Source organism: Lucilia sericata, unplaced genomic scaffold (genome assembly GCF_015586225.1).
Source record: "Lucilia sericata isolate MDLA Ls3-8-SP2 unplaced genomic scaffold, ASM1558622v1 Contig000278F_arrow, whole genome shotgun sequence".
In the NCBI taxonomy this organism is placed as follows: domain Eukaryota; kingdom Metazoa; phylum Arthropoda; class Insecta; order Diptera; family Calliphoridae; genus Lucilia; species Lucilia sericata.
In genome coordinates, this window is record NW_023994303.1 from 244277 (window position 1) to 264175 (window position 19899).

Sequence of the window (19899 nt, forward strand, 5' to 3'; positions counted from 1 at the left end):
ACGCGTGAGTATTAACCACGAAGGACATTTAAGCTATAAGTCATGCAGACGAACAATTTATCGTAATTCTAATTTTATTAATTCATTCATAAATGATTTTAGTACTAATTATTGTTAAAAATAAAATTAAAATTGGTTATCTGAATCATTATTTAGTCAAGAACATGTACATATGTTAAAATTTATGTTACTAGGTTGAATATTTTAGAAAATTCAAAAAGTGCCATTTATGAGATGAAAAGTACCAAAAAGTTCTCTTTTGAAGAATCTTATTCAATGAAATATACTTTTTTGATAATTAAGTTTAAAAAATGTTCCGTATTTAAATCTATATATCACATACAAAACTCAAACGATTCAAATCCGCATTCATTTGTTCCAGAAAAATTGTGCTTTCAAAAAGTACCAAACAATTTTCTCGAATTTGGTTCTATATATGCCTTAGTACTCGAATTTCAATATAATATACCAATAGCTTATTTTATGTGTGTAAATAAACTACTTTTTCAAAATTTTATAAAAATTGGCTCAATGAGTTTGAATAAAATTAAATTTCCCGTTTTTACCCCTTTTTGGTACTTTTCTCACCAGTGAAATAGCAAAAATTTTGCTTCAACAAATATTACAGAGTTAGTCCGTAATTTAATAGGAATACTTCAATAAATCGAAAAAGTTTTCTTAATGTGCTAAAAAAAGTACCAAAAATACGGGTTTCTCCCTTTTACACCCAAAAAGGACTGAATTTTAAAAAAGTACGAAACAGCTATCTCCTAATTTTGGGAGATATATTCAAAATATTTACAAAACTTTTATTTTGTTTATTAGTTAAAAAGTTATAAAGGACCAAAAAAGGTACCAAAATCACCTTTGTTACACATTTTCACCCCTTAAAAGTACAAATTTTAAAAAAGTACCAGATACCCATCTGCTTATTTTAAGAGTAGATACAGATGCATTTCAAATGTTTCTTGTATCGCTAATAATAGGTAATATAAGTAAGAAAACCTGTTTTATCCGTTATTTCCCTTTTTTACCCCTAAATGTACCAATTTCTGAAAAACCTTCCTTGGAGGATCTACACAACCAAAAACACATCTACTACATTAACACTAATCCAAAGTCGATCAAGGCTTCGAAAAGCTGACTTACCGTCCATATTGTTTGGTCCAAGAAGGCAGATTCAAAATTTAAATAGAAACGTATAAAAAAATTATATCTCCCTAATTTTGGGAGATATATTCAAAATATTTACAAAAATATTATTTTGTTTATTAATTAAAAAGTTATAAAGGGCCAAAAAAGGTACCAAAATCACCTTTGTTACACATTTTCACCCCTTAAAAGTACGAATTTCAAAAAAGTACCAGACACCCATCTGCTTATTTTAAGAGTAGATACAGATGCATTTCAAATGTTTCTTGTATCACTAATAATAGATAAGATAGTTAAGAAAACCTGTTTTATCCGTTTTTTTCCCTTTTTACCCCTAAATGTACCAATTTCTAAAAATCCTTCCTTAGTGGATCTACACAACCAAAAACACATCTACTGTCAAAATTTCATTAATATTAATCCAAAGTCGATCAAGGCTTCGAAGAGCTGACTTACCGTTCATATTGTTTGGTCCAAGAAGGCAGATTCAAAATTTAAATAGAAACGTATAAAAAAATTATGAAAATTATTAAACAAGCCGATCAATAACATTATATCATTTATCAAGGTAAAAAAACTTATTTCTCAATTAAAAAAATTAATTGAAACAATTAAAAATTTTGTTAAATTTGTAAAATTATACTTAAAATATTCAAATAACAAAATTTTATTAAAGAAACAAAGTAAATAAGTTAATGTACGTCTTGAGATATGTATGTACGTCTTGAGATATATATATAGAAGTAATTATTCATCAGTCATATTTTATATTATTAAAGGTGTTTTATATAACAATTATTACAACAAAATGTCATATTGTTTATAAAAAGACATAAATATAGAACTAAATCATTCGACGTGCGCCATTTTATTATTCATATAAAATAAGTATAGAACTGTATCTATTAGATATACACAAAATTAAAAGTCTGACCACAAACCTACAACTGAAAGACTACAGATCTAAGAATTGAAATATATAAGTAGATATTTTTCGTAATAATGAATATAAAACATAATTGTTCGGATCACTTTCACTCAGTATCTCTAATCAAGACCGGTGTTAAATACAAAGTTAATTAATTAAGAAAAGTAATAAAAAATTCATTAAAAAAAAACTTAAAAACTTAAAAATGTACAAGTTTTACATCATTATTATTACAACTATACTGCTGGGAGCAATTCCAAAATTGGCGGCTCGTCATATTGTTAATAGTTTGGAAGTGGATACTAAAATATCTCTAACTGTGGAGGAACAAACTCCCAGTTTTGACTTGGCAATAGGCCATTTACACGAAGAGATAGTACGAATGTAAGTAAAGTTCTATATGAAATCAAATAATATTTGTCCAATTCACAATAGCTGTTGTATTGTTGTATGAAACAAATCTTTTTCCTAAAAGATATCGTTGCAACCATATAACACCGTTTACAAATTGGACAGTTTGTCTTTTTTATAAAAATAAAATTACTTAACTGTTAAAATTTTTTTACTAATTACAGTGGCCGAGAAACACTGGATGTACGTAGAAACTGTTCTTGTTTGATCAATGGACGCTGTTCAAAGAGAAAAACCTGTTCATGACGGGGCAACAAGTATTCTTGATTCAAAAAAAAAAAAAAAAAAAAAAATGCAAACTACAATATGCAGCGTACAACACTTAAGTATTCCAGCTTTTGAAATGCTAAATTTATAGTTTCTCTCACATACTTATCATCATTATTATATTTTAAAAACTAATTTTTCATTTGAGTGCTGTGTACTCGTAACCTATTTTCTTTATTATAAAATATTTAACAAAATTAATTTTTTATTTATAAAATATACATATAAAAAAAGACTGATTTATAAAAAAATATACAAATATAAAAAACAGAAATGGTAAACACAAGCATTATATTGTTATTATACTCTTTGTAGGAAGTGTGAGTTTATACTTTCCACAATATAATTTTCCGACCCTATAAAGTATATACTTAGGATCCAAATCTTCAATAATTTTGTTAGACATGCTTTCGAGAAGTTTCCTATTTAAATACAGTAAAGTCCGTCCATTAATAATGGACATATGAGCAAAAATCCGAACCAAACTCTGAAAATTTCATTAAAAAAAAACACAATACATTCATGTGTAAATAATAAATATATAATAATGTCGTCTCAAAAATAAAAATTATAATTTTTCCATTTCTAATAAATCTATTATTAATAATATAAAAGATGTGATGAAATATTATTACGATAGATCTTGAAATTGAAATGCATACCCCTTATTACTCATGTCACATTAAAATCTAAGTGTGTAGATCGTTTAAATATAAGAAAAACGTAGTCAAAGACAGCGATGCGCACGTCGACATGCTGACAAGAAGCTCACACAGCCGTTTCTTACTTTTCGAATAAAATCACATTTTGTTGGCAGCGAAACTAAAAATACAATATTTTCCTTAGAAAAGAAATACTCACGCGTAAGTATTAACCACAAGGGAAATTTTTAGTATAATTCATTCAGTCGATCAGGCAGTTAGTGAAATTTTAGCTACTTTGATCAGTTCTCGTAAATCTAATTTTATTATATCCATTCATGAGTGACTTTTACTATTTCTCAGGGTTGGCAAAATTGGTAAAATTGTACTTTTTTGGTACAATTTAATATTTAAAAGTACAATGATCTTTCTTATTGAAATAATTTAATATTTCATATATAAAATGGAGTAATTACAAATGACTATAGTCTAGTGTATAGTCTAGTCTATAGTCTAGACTATAGTCTAGTCTATAGTCTAGTGTATAGTCTAGTGTATAGTCTAGTGTATACTCTAGTCTATATTCTAGTCTATAGTCTAGTGTAAAGTCTAGTATATATTCTAGTCTATAGTCTAGCCTATAGTCTGTTCTATAGTCTAGTCTATAGTCTAGTCTATAGTATAGTCTATAGTCTAGTCTGAAGTCTAATCTATAGTCTAGTCTATAGTCTAGTCTATAGTCTAGTCTATAGTCTAGTCTATAGTCTAGTCCATGGTCTAGTCTATGGTCTAGTCTATAGTCTAGTCTATAGTCTAGTCCATGGTCTAGTCTATAGTCTAGTCTATAGTCTAGTCTATTGTCTAGTCTACAGTCTAGTCTATTGTCTAGTCTATAGTGTAGTCTATAGTCTAGTCTATTGTATAGTCTACTATATAGGCTAGTGTATAGTCTAGAGTATAGGCTAGTGTATAGTCTAGAGTATAGTCTAGTGTCTAGTCTATAGTCTAGTCTATATAGTCTAGTCTATAGTCTAGTCTATAGTCTACTCTATAGTCTACTCTATAGTCTAGTCTATAGTCTAGTCTATAGTCTAGTCTATAGTCTAGTCTATAGTCTAGTCTATAGTCTAGTCTATAGTCTAGTCTATAGTCTAGTCTATAGTCTAGTCTATAGTCTAGTCTATAGTCTAGTCTATAGTCTAGTCTATAGTCTAGTCTATAGTCTAGTCTATAGTCTAGTCTATAGTCTAGTCTATAGTCTAGTCTATAGTCTAGTCTATAGTCTAGTCTATAGTCTAGTCTATAGTCTAGTCTATAGTCTAGTCTATAGTCTAGTCTATAGTCTAGTCTATAGTCTAGTCTATAGTCTAGTCTATAGTCTAGTCTATAGTCTAGTCTATAGTCTAGTCTATAGTCTAGTCTATAGTCTAGTCTATAGTCTAGTCTATAGTCTAGTCTATAGTCTAGTCTATAGTCTAGTCTATAGTCTAGTCTATAGTCTAGTCTATAGTCTAGTCTATAGTCTAGTCTATAGTCTAGTCTAGTCTATAGTCTAGTCTAGTCTATAGTCTAGTCTATAGTCTAGTCTATAGTCTAGTCTATAGTCTAGTCTATAGTCTAGTCTATAGTCTAGTCTATAGTCTAGTCTATAGTCTAGTCTATAGTCTAGTCTAAGTCTAGTCTATAGTCTAGTCTATAGTCTAGTCTATAGTCTAGTCTATAGTCTAGTCTATAGTCTAGTCTATAGTCTAGTCTATAGTCTAGTCTATAGTCTAGTCTATAGTCTAGTCTATAGTCTAGTCTATAGTCTAGTCTATAGTCTAGTCTATAGTCTAGTCTATAGTCTAGTCTATAGTCTAGTCTATAGTCTAGTCTATAGTCTAGTCTATAGTCTAGTCTATAGTCTAGTCTATAGTCTAGTCTATAGTCTAGTCTATAGTCTAGTCTATAGTCTAGTCTATAGTCTAGTCTATAGTCTAGTCTATAGTCTAGTCTATAGTCTAGTCTATAGTCTAGTCTATAGTCTAGTCTATAGTCTAGTCTATAGTCTAGTCTATAGTCTAGTCTATAGTCTAGTCTATAGTCTAGTCTATAGTCTAGTCTATAGTCTAGTCTATAGTCTAGTCTATAGTCTAGTCTATAGTCTAGTCTATAGTCTAGTCTATAGTCTAGTCTATAGTCTAGTCTATAGTCTAGTCTATAGTGCTTAGTCTAGTGTCTAGTCTATAGTCTAGCCTATAGTCTAGTCTATAGTCTAGTCTATAGTCTAGTCTATAGTCTAGTCTACAGTCTAGTCTATAGTCTAGTCTATAGTCTAGTTTGTAGTCTAGTATATAGTCTAGTCTATAGTCTAGTCTATATTCTAGTCTATATTCTAGTCTATAGTCTAGTCTATAGTCTAGTCTATATTCTAGTCTATAGTCTAGTCTATATTCTAGTCTATAGTCTAGTCTATAGTCTAGTCTATAGTCTAGTCTATAGTCTAGTCTACAGTCTAGTCTATAGTCTAGTCTATAGTCTAGTTTGTAGTCTAGTATATAGTCTAGTCTATAGTCTAGTCTATATTCTAGTCTATAATCTAGTCTATAGTCTAGTCTATAGTCTAGTCTATAGTCTAGTCAATAGTCTAGTCTATAGTCTAGTCTATAGTCTAGTCTATAGTCTAGTCTATAGTCTACTCTATAGTCTAGTCTATAGTCTAGTCTATAGTCTAGTCTATAGTCTACTCTATAGTCTAGTCTATAGTCTACTCTATAGTCTGGTTTATAGTCTACTCTATAGTCTAGTCTATAGTCTAGTCTATAGTTGAGTATAGTCCAGTCTATAGTCTAGTCTAATCTATAGTCCAGTCTATAGCCTAGTCTATAGTCTAATCTATTGTCTAGTCTATAGTCTAATCTATAGTCTAGTCTATAGTCTAGTCTATTTAATTGCGCCTTTCGTGTTTACTTAAGGAAATATTCTAAATGCTTCTCGACCTATATTCTCGATTGCTCTTACGGTTCACGAGTAATTCTAACACAAAAAAGTGAAACATTTTTTCGTCAACAGTCTTTAAATTGTGAAGTATTTGTTCACCATTTTTGTGTAATCAAAATATATTTGTTGTGTGTTAACGCCGCTTAAGAAAAAAAAACATTAAATATCATAATGATAATGAAATGTTTTGGGAAACAAACGGATTATTACCTTTTTTTTTTGGATGTAAAAAGTATTGAATCACCACTTTTTGTAGTGGTATTTTACTTATTTACTTATTGTTTATATCAAAACTATACATTGTATCTAAGTAATGAATTTAAAAGTTAAAGAATTATGTTATGTAGTGCTTTTAAATAGCTTGATCGGTGTAGACGAATAATTTTGCGGCATCTGATAATAATAAAAATTAGTAAAAATATGTCAATCATATTTTTAATATTTTGTATTTTTCTATTTATTTGTAAGAGTCAACAATTACCGATTACGTTCAACTTATCAGAAAAAAAAGTATCTGTGGTAGTAGAACAAGTGGAAAGTTTAGTTCCAGCCACGGATGACTCAACGCTAGAGAACATTAGAAAGTAAGTGTTGAAGTACTAAAACAGAGAGTAATTTTGGTATTTTTGAAAACAGCTTTTTCTTAAGCTCATACTTTATATTATGTACAGCGTTGTCAACTGCACTGCTTGTAATCCTTTATAAATTTTAGACGCGAAGAAATTTCGAGTTAGTTAGCTTAGTGCTTTTTTGTGTCTTTTCAAGAACTTTGGTGGCATTAAATTTATCATCGAAGCCGTAAATTTTATAATTTTTTTTTCTATGAAATTTTAAAAATTATATATTTTAATATAATTTTTAATTTTTTTTTAATTTAATTTAAGTTTTTAAAATTTTCTAGAAAATGTTTAATGTCTGTTCCATGATCTGGAATTAAATAATCGGTTTTTTGTGCCAATGATGTGGTGTAGTTCCTAGGTTTGCTTTAATCTGAACTATATCTATTTCCATCGGTTCTAGATCTACTTAGTTTAGAACAAATTCTAAAGTTTTTTCTGCCACAGGCCTTTTCATAGAAAATTTACTAATTTTTAAGTTAATTTACTAAATTTTTAGTAGAACATATGTCCGATCGAAGTAAAATGAAGTTTAGTATTAGCAAAATATCGGGCGTAAAACTTTAAAGTTGACAACGCCGATAATGTATTAAAATTTTAAAGAACTGCTCAGAGAGCTCTATGTCGATGTCTGCTTTAAAGTCATTTAAATAAAATATTACTTTCTTTTCCAGAGAAAGGTTTATATTTGACAACAATCTGCAGTGCCCTTGTAAAATATTCGATAGATGTTCAAAACGAAAGAATTGTGTACCTAAAAAAATGAAGATTTTCATAAGAAAAATGAACAACAGAAATAAGATTACCCCATATAAAATGTCTAATATACCATAATATTTTAACTACTTATAACCTTATAAATATTTTAAGAAATGAAAGTGATTTAAGTATTCAGTGTTATTTATTGTTCTATTAAAATTTTATAAAATTTTTTACTGACTAGAAAAGACTTTAAAATAAAGGCATCTGTATTGAGTTTTCAAATTGTTTATATTTTTAACTAATATAATAACCCCCTTATTCACAAACAAAATTTGTATGTTATAAACGGTTTATAAATTAGATTTTGTATGGAAACTTTGTTTTATAAACCCTTTATAAACTAAAAATGTTGTTTGTGAATAAGGGGGTAAATATAAACCGTGCAAAGACTTCTTCATTTATAAATTTATAAAAAGTCCAATCTGCCGACTTTAATATAAAGGTTTAACCTCTGTTATATCTTCTTTCATCTTCGAGTTATTTTAACGTAAAGCTTGTTTATTTTAAAGTCGAAAGATTGGGCTTTCAGATGGCATATTAAAAACAAGTAAGAGTGTTATATTCGGCTATGTCGAATCTTATATACGCACCATCAGATCATATGTATATCGTAAAGATAAAACCCCATTTTCATAATAAACTTTCCATACAAAATTTGATTTATAAACACTTTATAAAATAAAAGTTTGTTTACGAATAATTCCTAAAGTGAATATCGGATGGTGGCGTAATTTATGGACTTTGATTATTAGATGAATGCGAACGTCCGAGTTATTTTTTAAAGTAAGGACTTCAATGTGGGATGGGGTTAGTTATGAACCCAACTCTCCAAAATATCAAGAAGTAATAGGTTTCGATTCCAAAAAAAACTTTTTTGTGTCCAATTTCACCGTTATACGAACATTTTAAAGCCAGTTATGAGAGTTAAAGTCATTTTCTGTAAAAGGTGAATTCCTTATTAAATTTGGTAGATCATTGATAAAGTAGTATTTCTGAGCACGTAATCATCATTAGAAACATTTTCTGAGGGGACTCTACATGAGGGTAGGGAGATTTCGGTTGGTACAAAGCTTGTTAATGTTAAATTGCATCACTATAATCGCATTTTTGAGCCAGTTATGAGCGTTGAAGTCATTTTTGATGGAGATCTTATATGGAATTAAATTTGCTAAATTTTTTCACTATTTTGGTCTTTTTAAGCCAGTTATGACTGTTTTAACTGTCTACGTGTGGTCATTTGTATGGCGCCAAGTGAAATCGTGGACCGATCTTGCCCATTTTCATTATCAAACAATTTGCATCAATAAAATCATTTCCAGACGGTCTAAATCCCGAAAATATAAAAAAAAACTCTAAAAATCTTAATAATTTCCCGACAAAAATAACATTTTCTCTTTCATATTGCAATATGAATGCACTTAGTAGGTGTTTACTTTCTAATAAGCATTTTGTGAAAAGAAAAACAAATTAATTCAAAGTACTTAGAATAAAGATCTTTCCATCTCAGGTACTGAATAGTAGAATAAAAACCTACTTCTGAACAAAAGCCTCTTATATCTTATAAATATAAAATAATACCCATGATATCCAAATTTACAATTTGTTTAAACCTAATATTTAGATAGTATGTGTAATGAGGATTCATACGAGGCTACATAGTGCACCAGTACTGCACCTATGTACTCATGAGACCATCCGTCTTGAGCTGAATATCGGATATATATGGTCAGTAGGGAAATACTACTGAAGAGGTTCCAATCAATTATAGCCATAGTAATTCCAGCTTGTACTAGCAATATTATATTTAGTTATATCCCGTGTTCTCTAACCCAAATAAAGTAATTATCATCTCGCCATTTTATTGACAGGTTGACTTCCATTATAGATTCTAATACACCCATTCGATATCCTATAGTATCAATGCCTATTTATTGCCCTTTTTATACCCTACACCACCTTAGTGGGGATGGTATATTGGGTTTCTCAGGAGTAGTGCTTTTGTTTTATACTGTCCTTAAATACCCTGATGAATTTTGAAATGATCGGGCTTCTTTTGATCCTAGCCCTCATACAAAGCTCAGCTTTAGATAAGAATTTAGTGTCCACAATTCCCATAAAAAGAGAAGTGCCGCAAAGAAATTCAGCATAAATATATTTTATGTAACCGTAAATACGTCCTCCAAATTTTATCAGGATCGGCTCATATAAAGGCTTCCCACAAGCATATTTCAGAAAAGTTTTTTAAAAATTTATTGTTAAATATATCAGTGGCGAGGTATAAATCAACTTAAATGATTTATTATGAAAACTAAATCACATTTTACTCTCATAACTGGTGTAGGGGGTTATATGGTCGGCCTCGCCCGCCTATAGTTTCTTACTTGTTATTTTTATATATCCGATAATATCTATGCTTATTTATTGCCCTTTTTATTTTTGATATTTCAGCTTGTAAGTTAGTAGAGTCATCTTAAGTCCAAAAACTTTTAAAATTCTCTTATTTGACACTTTATAATGTATTAAAAAGCGGAAAAACACTTAAAAATACGGGATTTTAAAATCCCAAAATTCGCCGGGATTTAATTTTTTAAAATCCCGGTTTTCGGTACTTTCAAATCCCGAGATTTTCGGGAATTCCCGTTTGGCATCTCTAGTGGGGAGGTTCGCGTCCTTCTCTATTTAGTCTCATGATACAGATATTATTTGTATATGAGCAATTATCAAAGTTTTTTAATTTTAGAGTTAAAAAAAAATAAAAAAATTTTTTTGATGGCACATTCAAAATATTTTGTGTAAATATAAAGAAAACCTTATACGTAATGAATCCGTTCGCTTTAATCATTTTGACCGAGGGGCGCAAAAGTTATAGCGGTTTTCATTTAAATATTAAAAAAAATTCTTAAAAATAGTATTTATATATGTAATATAAAATAAAATGGATATAATTGTAAAAATAATTCAAATTTAGCGCATTAAATACATACCATAAGATTTATTTTAAAAAATTTTAAAAATACACAGTAAGAAATTTCAGTTCAGTAATTTTTTAACTTATTGCTTATGGTTTTTGAAAAATCGGGAATTAGTAAAATTTAAGAAAAAAACTGTTTATATCTGAATTCTACGAGCTTGATTTATAAGGCACACAAAAACTACAATTATTTAACTTTTTACATTAAAGTATTAAGAAAACTTGCAAATGGTGATAATTTTGACGAATTTTGTGTTTAGATAAAAGTGACGTATTTGTAGCTTACAAGGACATTTTAAATACATTTATGATCCCAAACCATTGTGTTTGTCATTATTATACCCACAATCAAAAAAGATGGGGGTATATTGATTTTCTCATTCCGTTTGTAAGTATTTGGTTAGGTGTAAGGTTTGTTTAGTATTGAAAATGGGCAATATCGGTCCACGTTTTCAGATAGCCCCCATACAAGTGGCCCCTCGAAAAGCAGCTTTAACAGCCATAACTTGTTTTAAATACGAATATAGCGATGAAATTCGACATATGTAAGTTTCTTGTGATCCAAAATCACTATGCAAAATTTTATGAGGATCGGTCCATAATTGACCCTACTCCCCATATAATGTCCCCTTCAGAAAATTACTTTATCGCTCATTACGGGCTTAAAAATACTAGTATATAGATGAAATTCGACATAAGTAAGTTTCATATGAGTCAAAATCTATCTAAAAAATTTTATGTTGATTGGTCCATGATTGACCCCCCATATAAGGTCCCCTTCAGAAAATGACTGCAACGCTCATTAATCACTTAAAAATACGAGTGTAGCGATGAAATTCGACACAAATAAATTTAATACGAACCTAATTCTGTCTACCAAATTTTATGAGGATCGACCCATAATTGACCCTACCCCCCTATATAAGGTCCCCTTCAGAAAATTACTTTAACACTTAAAACTGGCCTAAAAATACGAGTATATAGATGAAATTTGACATAAGTAAGTTTCATTAGAGTCAAACGAGGTTTGATGGTGGGTATATAAGATTCGGCGTAGCCGAATATAACACTCTTACTTGTTTTATTCTTATCAAAGTTATTAACAATTTAACATATCTTAGGGCGCTATAAAAATTTAAAAGAAAATGGCGTTTGTAATGTTCAATAAATCTTGCAATTGTAACAGATTTAAGCTGTTTAAATCTTGAGGATTTTCTACTTAAGACATGAGAAAACTTACATATATGTACAAATATTAGATCAATTAAAAAAATATTAATATAAAAGTAGCTGGTAGAGGGTATTTAAGATTCGGCTCAGCCGAATATAGCACTCTAACTTGTTACATAATTAAAATAATTATAAAATTTAAAAATATTATCGAAACACAATTTGTTTATTTTCTTTCTTGATCTCTTCTTTTTTTCTTATGGCGTTTATGTTGAAAGTAATGTCAACTTTTATGTTTTCATAATTACAATTTTTTGTATTTTATGTCAGCTGTTTATAGCTGCCACTTAACGTTGCGGATTGAATTCTATTTTTTACAGATTCAACGTTACGGCCGAACTAACGACTTACACAGGTTTTCGTAAGCCAAATACGAAGCAACTGATTCATCATGCAACGGTACGTAGAGACTAACTGAGCCTTTAGCTTGCTTCTGCATGCAAAATATTCTCTTTTTTTGATGAAATTTTCAGAGGTTGTCTCGGATTTCTGCTTATACATATCTCCGTTATTTATGGACGGATTTTAAAACGGACAGACAGGCAGACGGACAGACAGATAGAGAGACGGACATGGCTACGACTCCGCTATCTATAAGGATTCAGAATATATATACTTTATGGGGTCGGAAAATTATATTGTGGAAATTACAAACGGAATGACAAACTTATATATACCCTTCTCATGAAGGTGAAGGGTATAAAAAGCAATAATATTGTTGACAATTTATTTGCTGTTTCCACATAACGTGCGAGTACTTTGAGCAAACTTGTTATTTGTTATTATATTGTGTAAATTTTTGGCAAAAATCTGACCGGTACTTTTTGATTCGTGTACATATCATACAGTATAAGTACTTTTTTCAGAATTTTCATTTACTTATTTATTTTTAATTAATTATTAACAACCCTAATAGATGCCAAAGAGCCGAAATGGATTGTTTACCATTATTTTTTTTAGCATATCGTTAGCTTCATAACTCGTTACTTGGTAATATACCTTTTTGCTGGGTTATAACATTAACTACATTAGTTTTACGTCATAATTCTCTTGTTACTTAAAATGGTATGTATTTGATATTAATATTTAATTTCGCATAAAATAGGTAAATTTAAATATGCAATATCATTATAATTTAAATAAATTAATCGAAAAATATTTATTCAGGCTTTTTATCTTCATTACATTTGAATATTTATACCCTACAGCATTATAGTGGGAAGGGTATTATACGTTTGTGCTGATGTTTATAACTTCTACAAATATTGGTACTGCACCCACCTTAAACTTGATAACGAGTAAAAGCGGTTAATAAAGTCTAAATCTTACTGCCGATTTTCGTAATGATCGGTCCTCATCTGACCCTAGCCCCCATACAATGTCAGCTTCAAAAAATGACAAAAATTCCAAAAATTCCAAAAATTCACTTAAAAAGACTAATAACACGATGAAATACTGCATTAATAACTTTTATGTAGACGTAAATTTCTCTACCAAAATTTATGAGGATAGACCCATATTTACCCTTACCCCCATATAAGCCCTCTTTTAGAAAATATTTTTTATTATTAACAAATTATTAAAGTACTCGGAATTAAGGTAAAAAACAAGTTAGTTGCATTATTATTTAAAAAAAATCCACATTTTTAACATACTCACTACTGTAGGGTATCATATGCTTGGCCATGAACGACTATATATTCTTTCTTGTTATACCCTACACCACTTTAGTGGGGAGGGTATATTGGGTTTGTGCTGATGTTTGTAACGCACAATAATATTGGACCTATACCCACCTTAAAGTATATCAATCTGCTTAGAATCATTTTACAAGCCCAAATAGGGCTTGTAAACTTTGTAATCAAATTACAGGTCGCAAATTTGAAGATAATTCAATGAAATTTGGTACATGATCTTCTATGGTACCGCAGACGAAGCCTATTGAAAATGATTAACATCGGTTCATTATTTCACCTAGCCCCAATACAACTGAAACACCGAATAGGGCTTTTAAGTTCATAATTATGTTTAATGTACTCGTATCTCGATAAAAAGCTGAAAAATCAAGTTCTATACTAGCCTTGATGACCCTCATGAATTTTATAATTATAGGGTCTCATTTGACCCTAGCCCCTATACAAAGCCCCCTTCAAAATTTAACTTAAATGTCCACAATTTTATTCAACAATAAATGGCTTAAGTATATCTGAGGCAAGGTACAATTCAACATAAATGCTTTATTGTTAAAACTAAATCACATTTTATTTTTGTAACAGGTGTAGGGTATTATATGGTCGGCCTCGCCCAACTATAATTTCTTACTTGTTTTTTATTATATTATTGGCAACAAATTAATATGGAAGTGTAAGTTATAATTTCTTTTAACAGAGACTGAAATAAAATAAATACATTTATATACATTAGGGTGGTTCCGTTTATATGGAGAAGAATATTGTTCCTACTGAAAATTTTAGCATGGTTCATTTTAAGATACCATTTCTCAAAATTCTTGTTCTGGGTTCAATATTTGGCCAAAATGGTTCTAATTTATGGTTTTTCCTATTCTGCAATATTTCGGTTAAACTTAACTATTTCTTTAGTAATACTATGAAAACATAAAGTGTTATATATCAAAGAAATGCAATTATACGTATAATGATTAAATAGCTAACACAATATCGGGTTTTGAAAAATTAAAATAAAATACTAACTAGATAGAATCTTGAAAGACATAGTAGGATATATAAAAAAATTAGTTTAGCTCACCAAATACTAACGCCAGGACAAAAAATTTGAGAAATCGTGTTTTGGACTAAACTAAATTTTAATTTCCGATCGGAATATCGGTAACTTCCATTTTGGAGGAACCCTAATATACATATGTACTCTATCCTATAATTATCGATATTGTAAGTTTTGGCTGATGTTTGTCAGAGAGCTAAATTATCAACCTTTCTTTTCTGCTATAATGGAACCGTATTTGATTTAGGAAAATCCGTATTTACCGTGCTATTGCTTTGCTAGTATTATTTAATTATGGATTAGAAACCCGTTTAAATAAGTATAAATTGTTCGAATCTGGACATAATATACCAAATACGTTGATGTAGGTTATCCCATAGTCGGTTATGAACAACTATAATTTATTGTTTGTTTTTATACCCTACACCACTTAAGTGGGGAGGGTATATTGGGTTTGTGCTGATGTTTGTAATGCACAATAATATTGGTCCTATACCCACCTTAAAGTATACCAATCGGCTTAGAATCATTTTTTGAGTCGATTTAGCTATGTCCGTCGGTCTGTCCGTCTGTCCGTCCATTTAAACCTTGTAATCAAACTACATGTCGCAATTTTGAAGATAATTCAATGAAATTTGGTACATGATCTTCTATTGTCCCAGGAACGAAGCCTATTGAAAATGGTTAAGATCGGTCCATTATTTCACCTAGCCCCCATACAACTGAACCCCTGAATAGGGCTTGTAAACCTTGTAATCAAACTACAGGTCGCAATTTTGATGATAATTCAATGAAATTTGGCACATGATCTTCTATAGTACCGGAGATAAAGCCTATTGAAAATGGTTAATGGTGACGAATAGGGCTTTTAAGTTCATAATTATGTTTAATATTCTCGTATCTCAACAAAAAGCTGCAAAACCAAGTGCTATACTAGCCTTAATGACTCTCATGATGATGGGCCTAGTATTTACATATACATACATACATACATATGTAGGTATGTATATGAGCAATTTTGTGTCAAGTGACATAACTCAAAAAAATTGATTTGAATGAAATTTGCAGGCTAGTACTATAGGATAGTAGGCCAGACACAAATTTCCAGCTCTATCGGTCAAGAACTGCTGGAGTCAGAGTGTGTCAAAATTGCACATTTAGGTTATACAGGGTTTTATTCAAATGAGTGTAACTTTTCACCTATTGATCGTAGGAAAAATTGTCCAAAGGTGCAAATTTCATCCAAATCTAAAGACATCGATTTTAAAAGTTGGGTCACTTGATTCGAAAATTTCCCATATTTATTTATTTATTTGTGAGAGGTGTATTTAATTAAATTCAACACATCCAAATGTATGCTAGTTTATGTCTAGCTCTTTCTCACGTTTTTATTTAAAATGAAAACAAAAAATTTGTTTTTGTAGTTTATAAAAGAATAAAAATTAATCAAGATGATTATTTATATATTTTGAATAATTTTAAAGTCAAGTTCTGCGGTGTCTTGTTTCTTGGTTGTCGCAACATAAAAAATTCCATAAATGTTTATAAATAATAACCAGTTATTGTTTTTCTCTTTTTATATCAATTATAAACGAACGAGGGTTAATTGAAAATGTTGGAAATTTTGAAAAATTTATTTTTAGTTGTAATCAGAAATCATACGATTATAGATATTAACTACGAAGTGGTTTTTTTATAGCTACTGTTAAAAATAATTTTCTTAGAATTTATATAATTTATAAAGAAATAGTTGTAAACATTTTTTTTTAAATATTTAGTAATAGAATTCATTAAAAAGGTCTTTAAAATGTATGCAAATAGAAAACAATATTTATAAACATCACTTTAGTGGGGAGAGTATATTGGATTTGTTCTGATGCATGTAACGCATAGAAATATTGGCCTTAAATACACTCATCTTAAAGTATACAAATCGGCTCAGAATAATTGTCTGAATCTATTTAGCTATGTCCGTCTGTCTGTCTGTCCATGTAAACTTTGTAATCAAACTACAGGTCTATATAAGTCTAAATGATATTGCCGATTTTCGTAATGATCGGGCCTCAGTTGACCCCGAGCTTTTAGCCCCCATACAAAGTCTCCTTCTGAAAATGACTTGATGTTCAATAATTCACTTGTAAACATTAGTGTTACAATGAAATTATGCCTAAATAAATTTAATATCAACGTAAATCTCTCTATGAAAATGTAGAAGGATTTTTCCCTTGTCCCCTTTATAAACTCTTTTTCATAAAATTATTTTTTTTTGTCAACAAATTGTTAAATATTTTAGAATTAAGGTAATAACTACTTAACAACTTTATTTTTAAAAATAATCCTAATTTTTAACCTACACACTGGTGTAGGGTATAATATGGTCGGACATGACCGACTATACATTCTTACTTGTTTGTTAATACATCTGTCTAGACTAGGCAACGGCAGAAAGTGGTAAAAGTTTTCTAAGGTCGGTTAAATTTATTTTAATACCCTACTATTAGTGAGCAGAGTATTATGAGTTTTTCCCGATGTTTGTAACGCATAGAAATATTGGTCATATATATAAAGTATACCAATCGGTTCAGTATAATTTTCTATGTCGATTTAGCTATGTCTGTCCATGTAAACAAAATTGTAAAGATAAGTTAAGACACAGTTTATTATATCACTTAGCGCCATGCTTAAAACGGATCCGATTTGGGCCTTATTAGATCACAAATATGCCAAAAATCGGCATAACTAATTTATATAAAATTATAAACAATACTGCCGATTTTAGTATTGATCGGACCTCAGTCGACTCACGCCTCCATACATATTTCCCTTCAGAAAAAGACTTAAATATTCATGTCATGTCTGTCTATACTTTTCTACCTGTAGGGTTTAGGTATGTTTAAAAATTTGATAGTAATAATGCCCATGATAGATCTCCTGTTCGATATCTAGCCTGAATTAGGTACCGGTAAAGAATCCTCTCTTGATCTGCAGTAATACCTTGCTTTCACAAAAGTGTTAGCTGATAACTACATTTGCTGATTTGCTACTCATTTGATACGTTTCATGAATATCCGAGAGATTGTGTTTGAAACGTCTGACTTTTATTACAGAAAGTACTTCTTGAGAAATGTAAAATTTTTGTAATATCAAAAGAAATAAACTTGAAAAAATTTTTTCACAATCAATTATATCAACTATACTAAAAATACGATCATCACCAATACACCACAGAACTCTTAATGTTAAACCTCGTATGGGGGAAGTCCCAAACAGCTGCTGCCGATCAAAATGAATTGTTTGTGTTCTCTTAAGGCATAAAATGAAATACACATTCAGTTGATAAGAAGACTGGCATTTGTTCATTTAATTTTGTAAAGAAAAATAAAAATTTAATTTGTATGTATTTCAATCAAGTTGATTTTCTTTAGTGGTTCATTAAATTGTAAATTAAATGCGTTTTCAGAATCAGTTATGCACAATAAGCTGTTCGACAAAGTTGTATTTGTTAAAAAAAAAAAAAAATCAAATAAAAATTGAAGTAAAATAATATAAAAACAAAAATAACAAGAAAAACTTCTATTTAAAACTTATTTATAAAAAAAAAGAAAAACATAAACCAAAGATGTTTAAAATTTATTTAATAACTATTATATTGATAAAATTAACTTTTGGCTTGCCAACAATAATATTTCCCTCCGATTGGGAAGATGAACAAAGATATAAAGTGATAGAATTTCAGCCGAAAATTCGAACTGCACCCAAAGCCATTATCTTTCCCGAAGATGATTACGATGATGACGTTGTTGACGAGAGCCATAATAATAATAATTTATTTAAAGATTATAAACATAATGCAAAATATCATCAGAATCAATTAAATCAACGCAGTTTGCCGGCTGTTGATAATGAATTAAATACTACGAATATAACATTGGAAAATCGATTCTTATTTCGAACTGTACGAAATTGTAAATGTAAATTTAATGGAAGATGTGCTAAAAAACAGGATTGTTGAAATTGTTTTTATTTTATTAATAAAGCATTATTTTAAACAATTTGAAATTTGTTGCATTTTTTTTAATAATAAAGGTTTTATTTTTAAAATAAGAAACTAAAAGTGAGACAACAATTCTCTACATTATAAATAATCCAAGATAATTTTAACACTGAAATGCACATTTACATATGTTTTAATATAATTTCGAATCATTAGCAATAAAGTGATGCAAATAAACATATGCACACAGAGGGAAAAGGTACCAAATTGATATCAAAGAGTTTATAATTTATTTTACGTACGTACGACAACACTATGAAATGTTGACAACGCAACGTTGTCAACATTGCAACAATTCGTTGTCGAAATCTAAATTTTATACACATCCGTTGTCTAAATGTTAACAAACGTGGTAAGCTCACGGATTGTTTGTCAATAGTGAGCTTACCACGTTTGTTAACATTTAGACAACGGATGTGTATAAAATTTAGATTTCGACAACGAATTGTTACAATGTTGTCAACATTACATGGTGTTGTCGTACGTATGTACTTTGACAACGGATGGCATTGACAAATTATGAACAGTTTGGTGGCAATTTGGTACCAGGCGTGTATATTTCATTTTCTCTATGTGCAGATCCAGTCGAATTTAAATGTATCCTAAATAATTCTCTGAAATGTACTCACACCTAAACACACTACATTATTGGTCATAGTTCCCTCTTAAAAAGGAAATACAATCCCTGTTCTGTAGAGTTCGATACAAAAGCAACGATAGTCATGTAAGATCCGAAATCAAGTTGAAATTTTCTTGATATTTTTCCATGGAGGGTATTACAGATTCGGTCTGATGTGTGGACTTTTATATAATTTTGATTTTCTACTGCTGGTTTCTTCACCTGATCAAAGTACATAATCTATATTTGCACAGATCAAGGGTTATCTGTAAACTACTAAATTGATTTTTGTGTAACCAAATACAAAATTTTATGGGAAGCATTTTAACAATACCCAGCAGTTTGACAAAAAGTCAATGCATCCGAAAAAGACAGTAATTTCCATTAACGTCTAACCGCCTGGTTGGCTCTAATATATCTTTCGTCACGAATGTACTATATTTTTTGGAAACAATGAAGAAATAGCTTTCTGAACTCCTTTGAACAATTTTTGCTAGGAGCAATAGGTAAAAAGGAATAAAACCCT

At 29.7% G+C, this 19899-nt stretch overlaps 1 protein-coding gene across 1 annotated transcript; it reads left to right on the top strand.

Annotated features, from left to right (window-relative positions):
• The first annotated feature begins 18035 nt into the window (after positions 1–18035).
• Positions 18036–18759, top strand: LOC119603166. Its single transcript, XM_037955117.1, has 2 exons — positions 18036–18093; positions 18161–18759. The coding sequence occupies exon 2, from the start codon at positions 18320–18322 to the stop codon at positions 18710–18712; it is 393 nt and encodes a 130-aa protein (XP_037811045.1). The 5' UTR covers positions 18036–18093; positions 18161–18319; the 3' UTR covers positions 18713–18759.
• The last annotated feature ends 1140 nt before the right edge of the window (positions 18760–19899 follow it).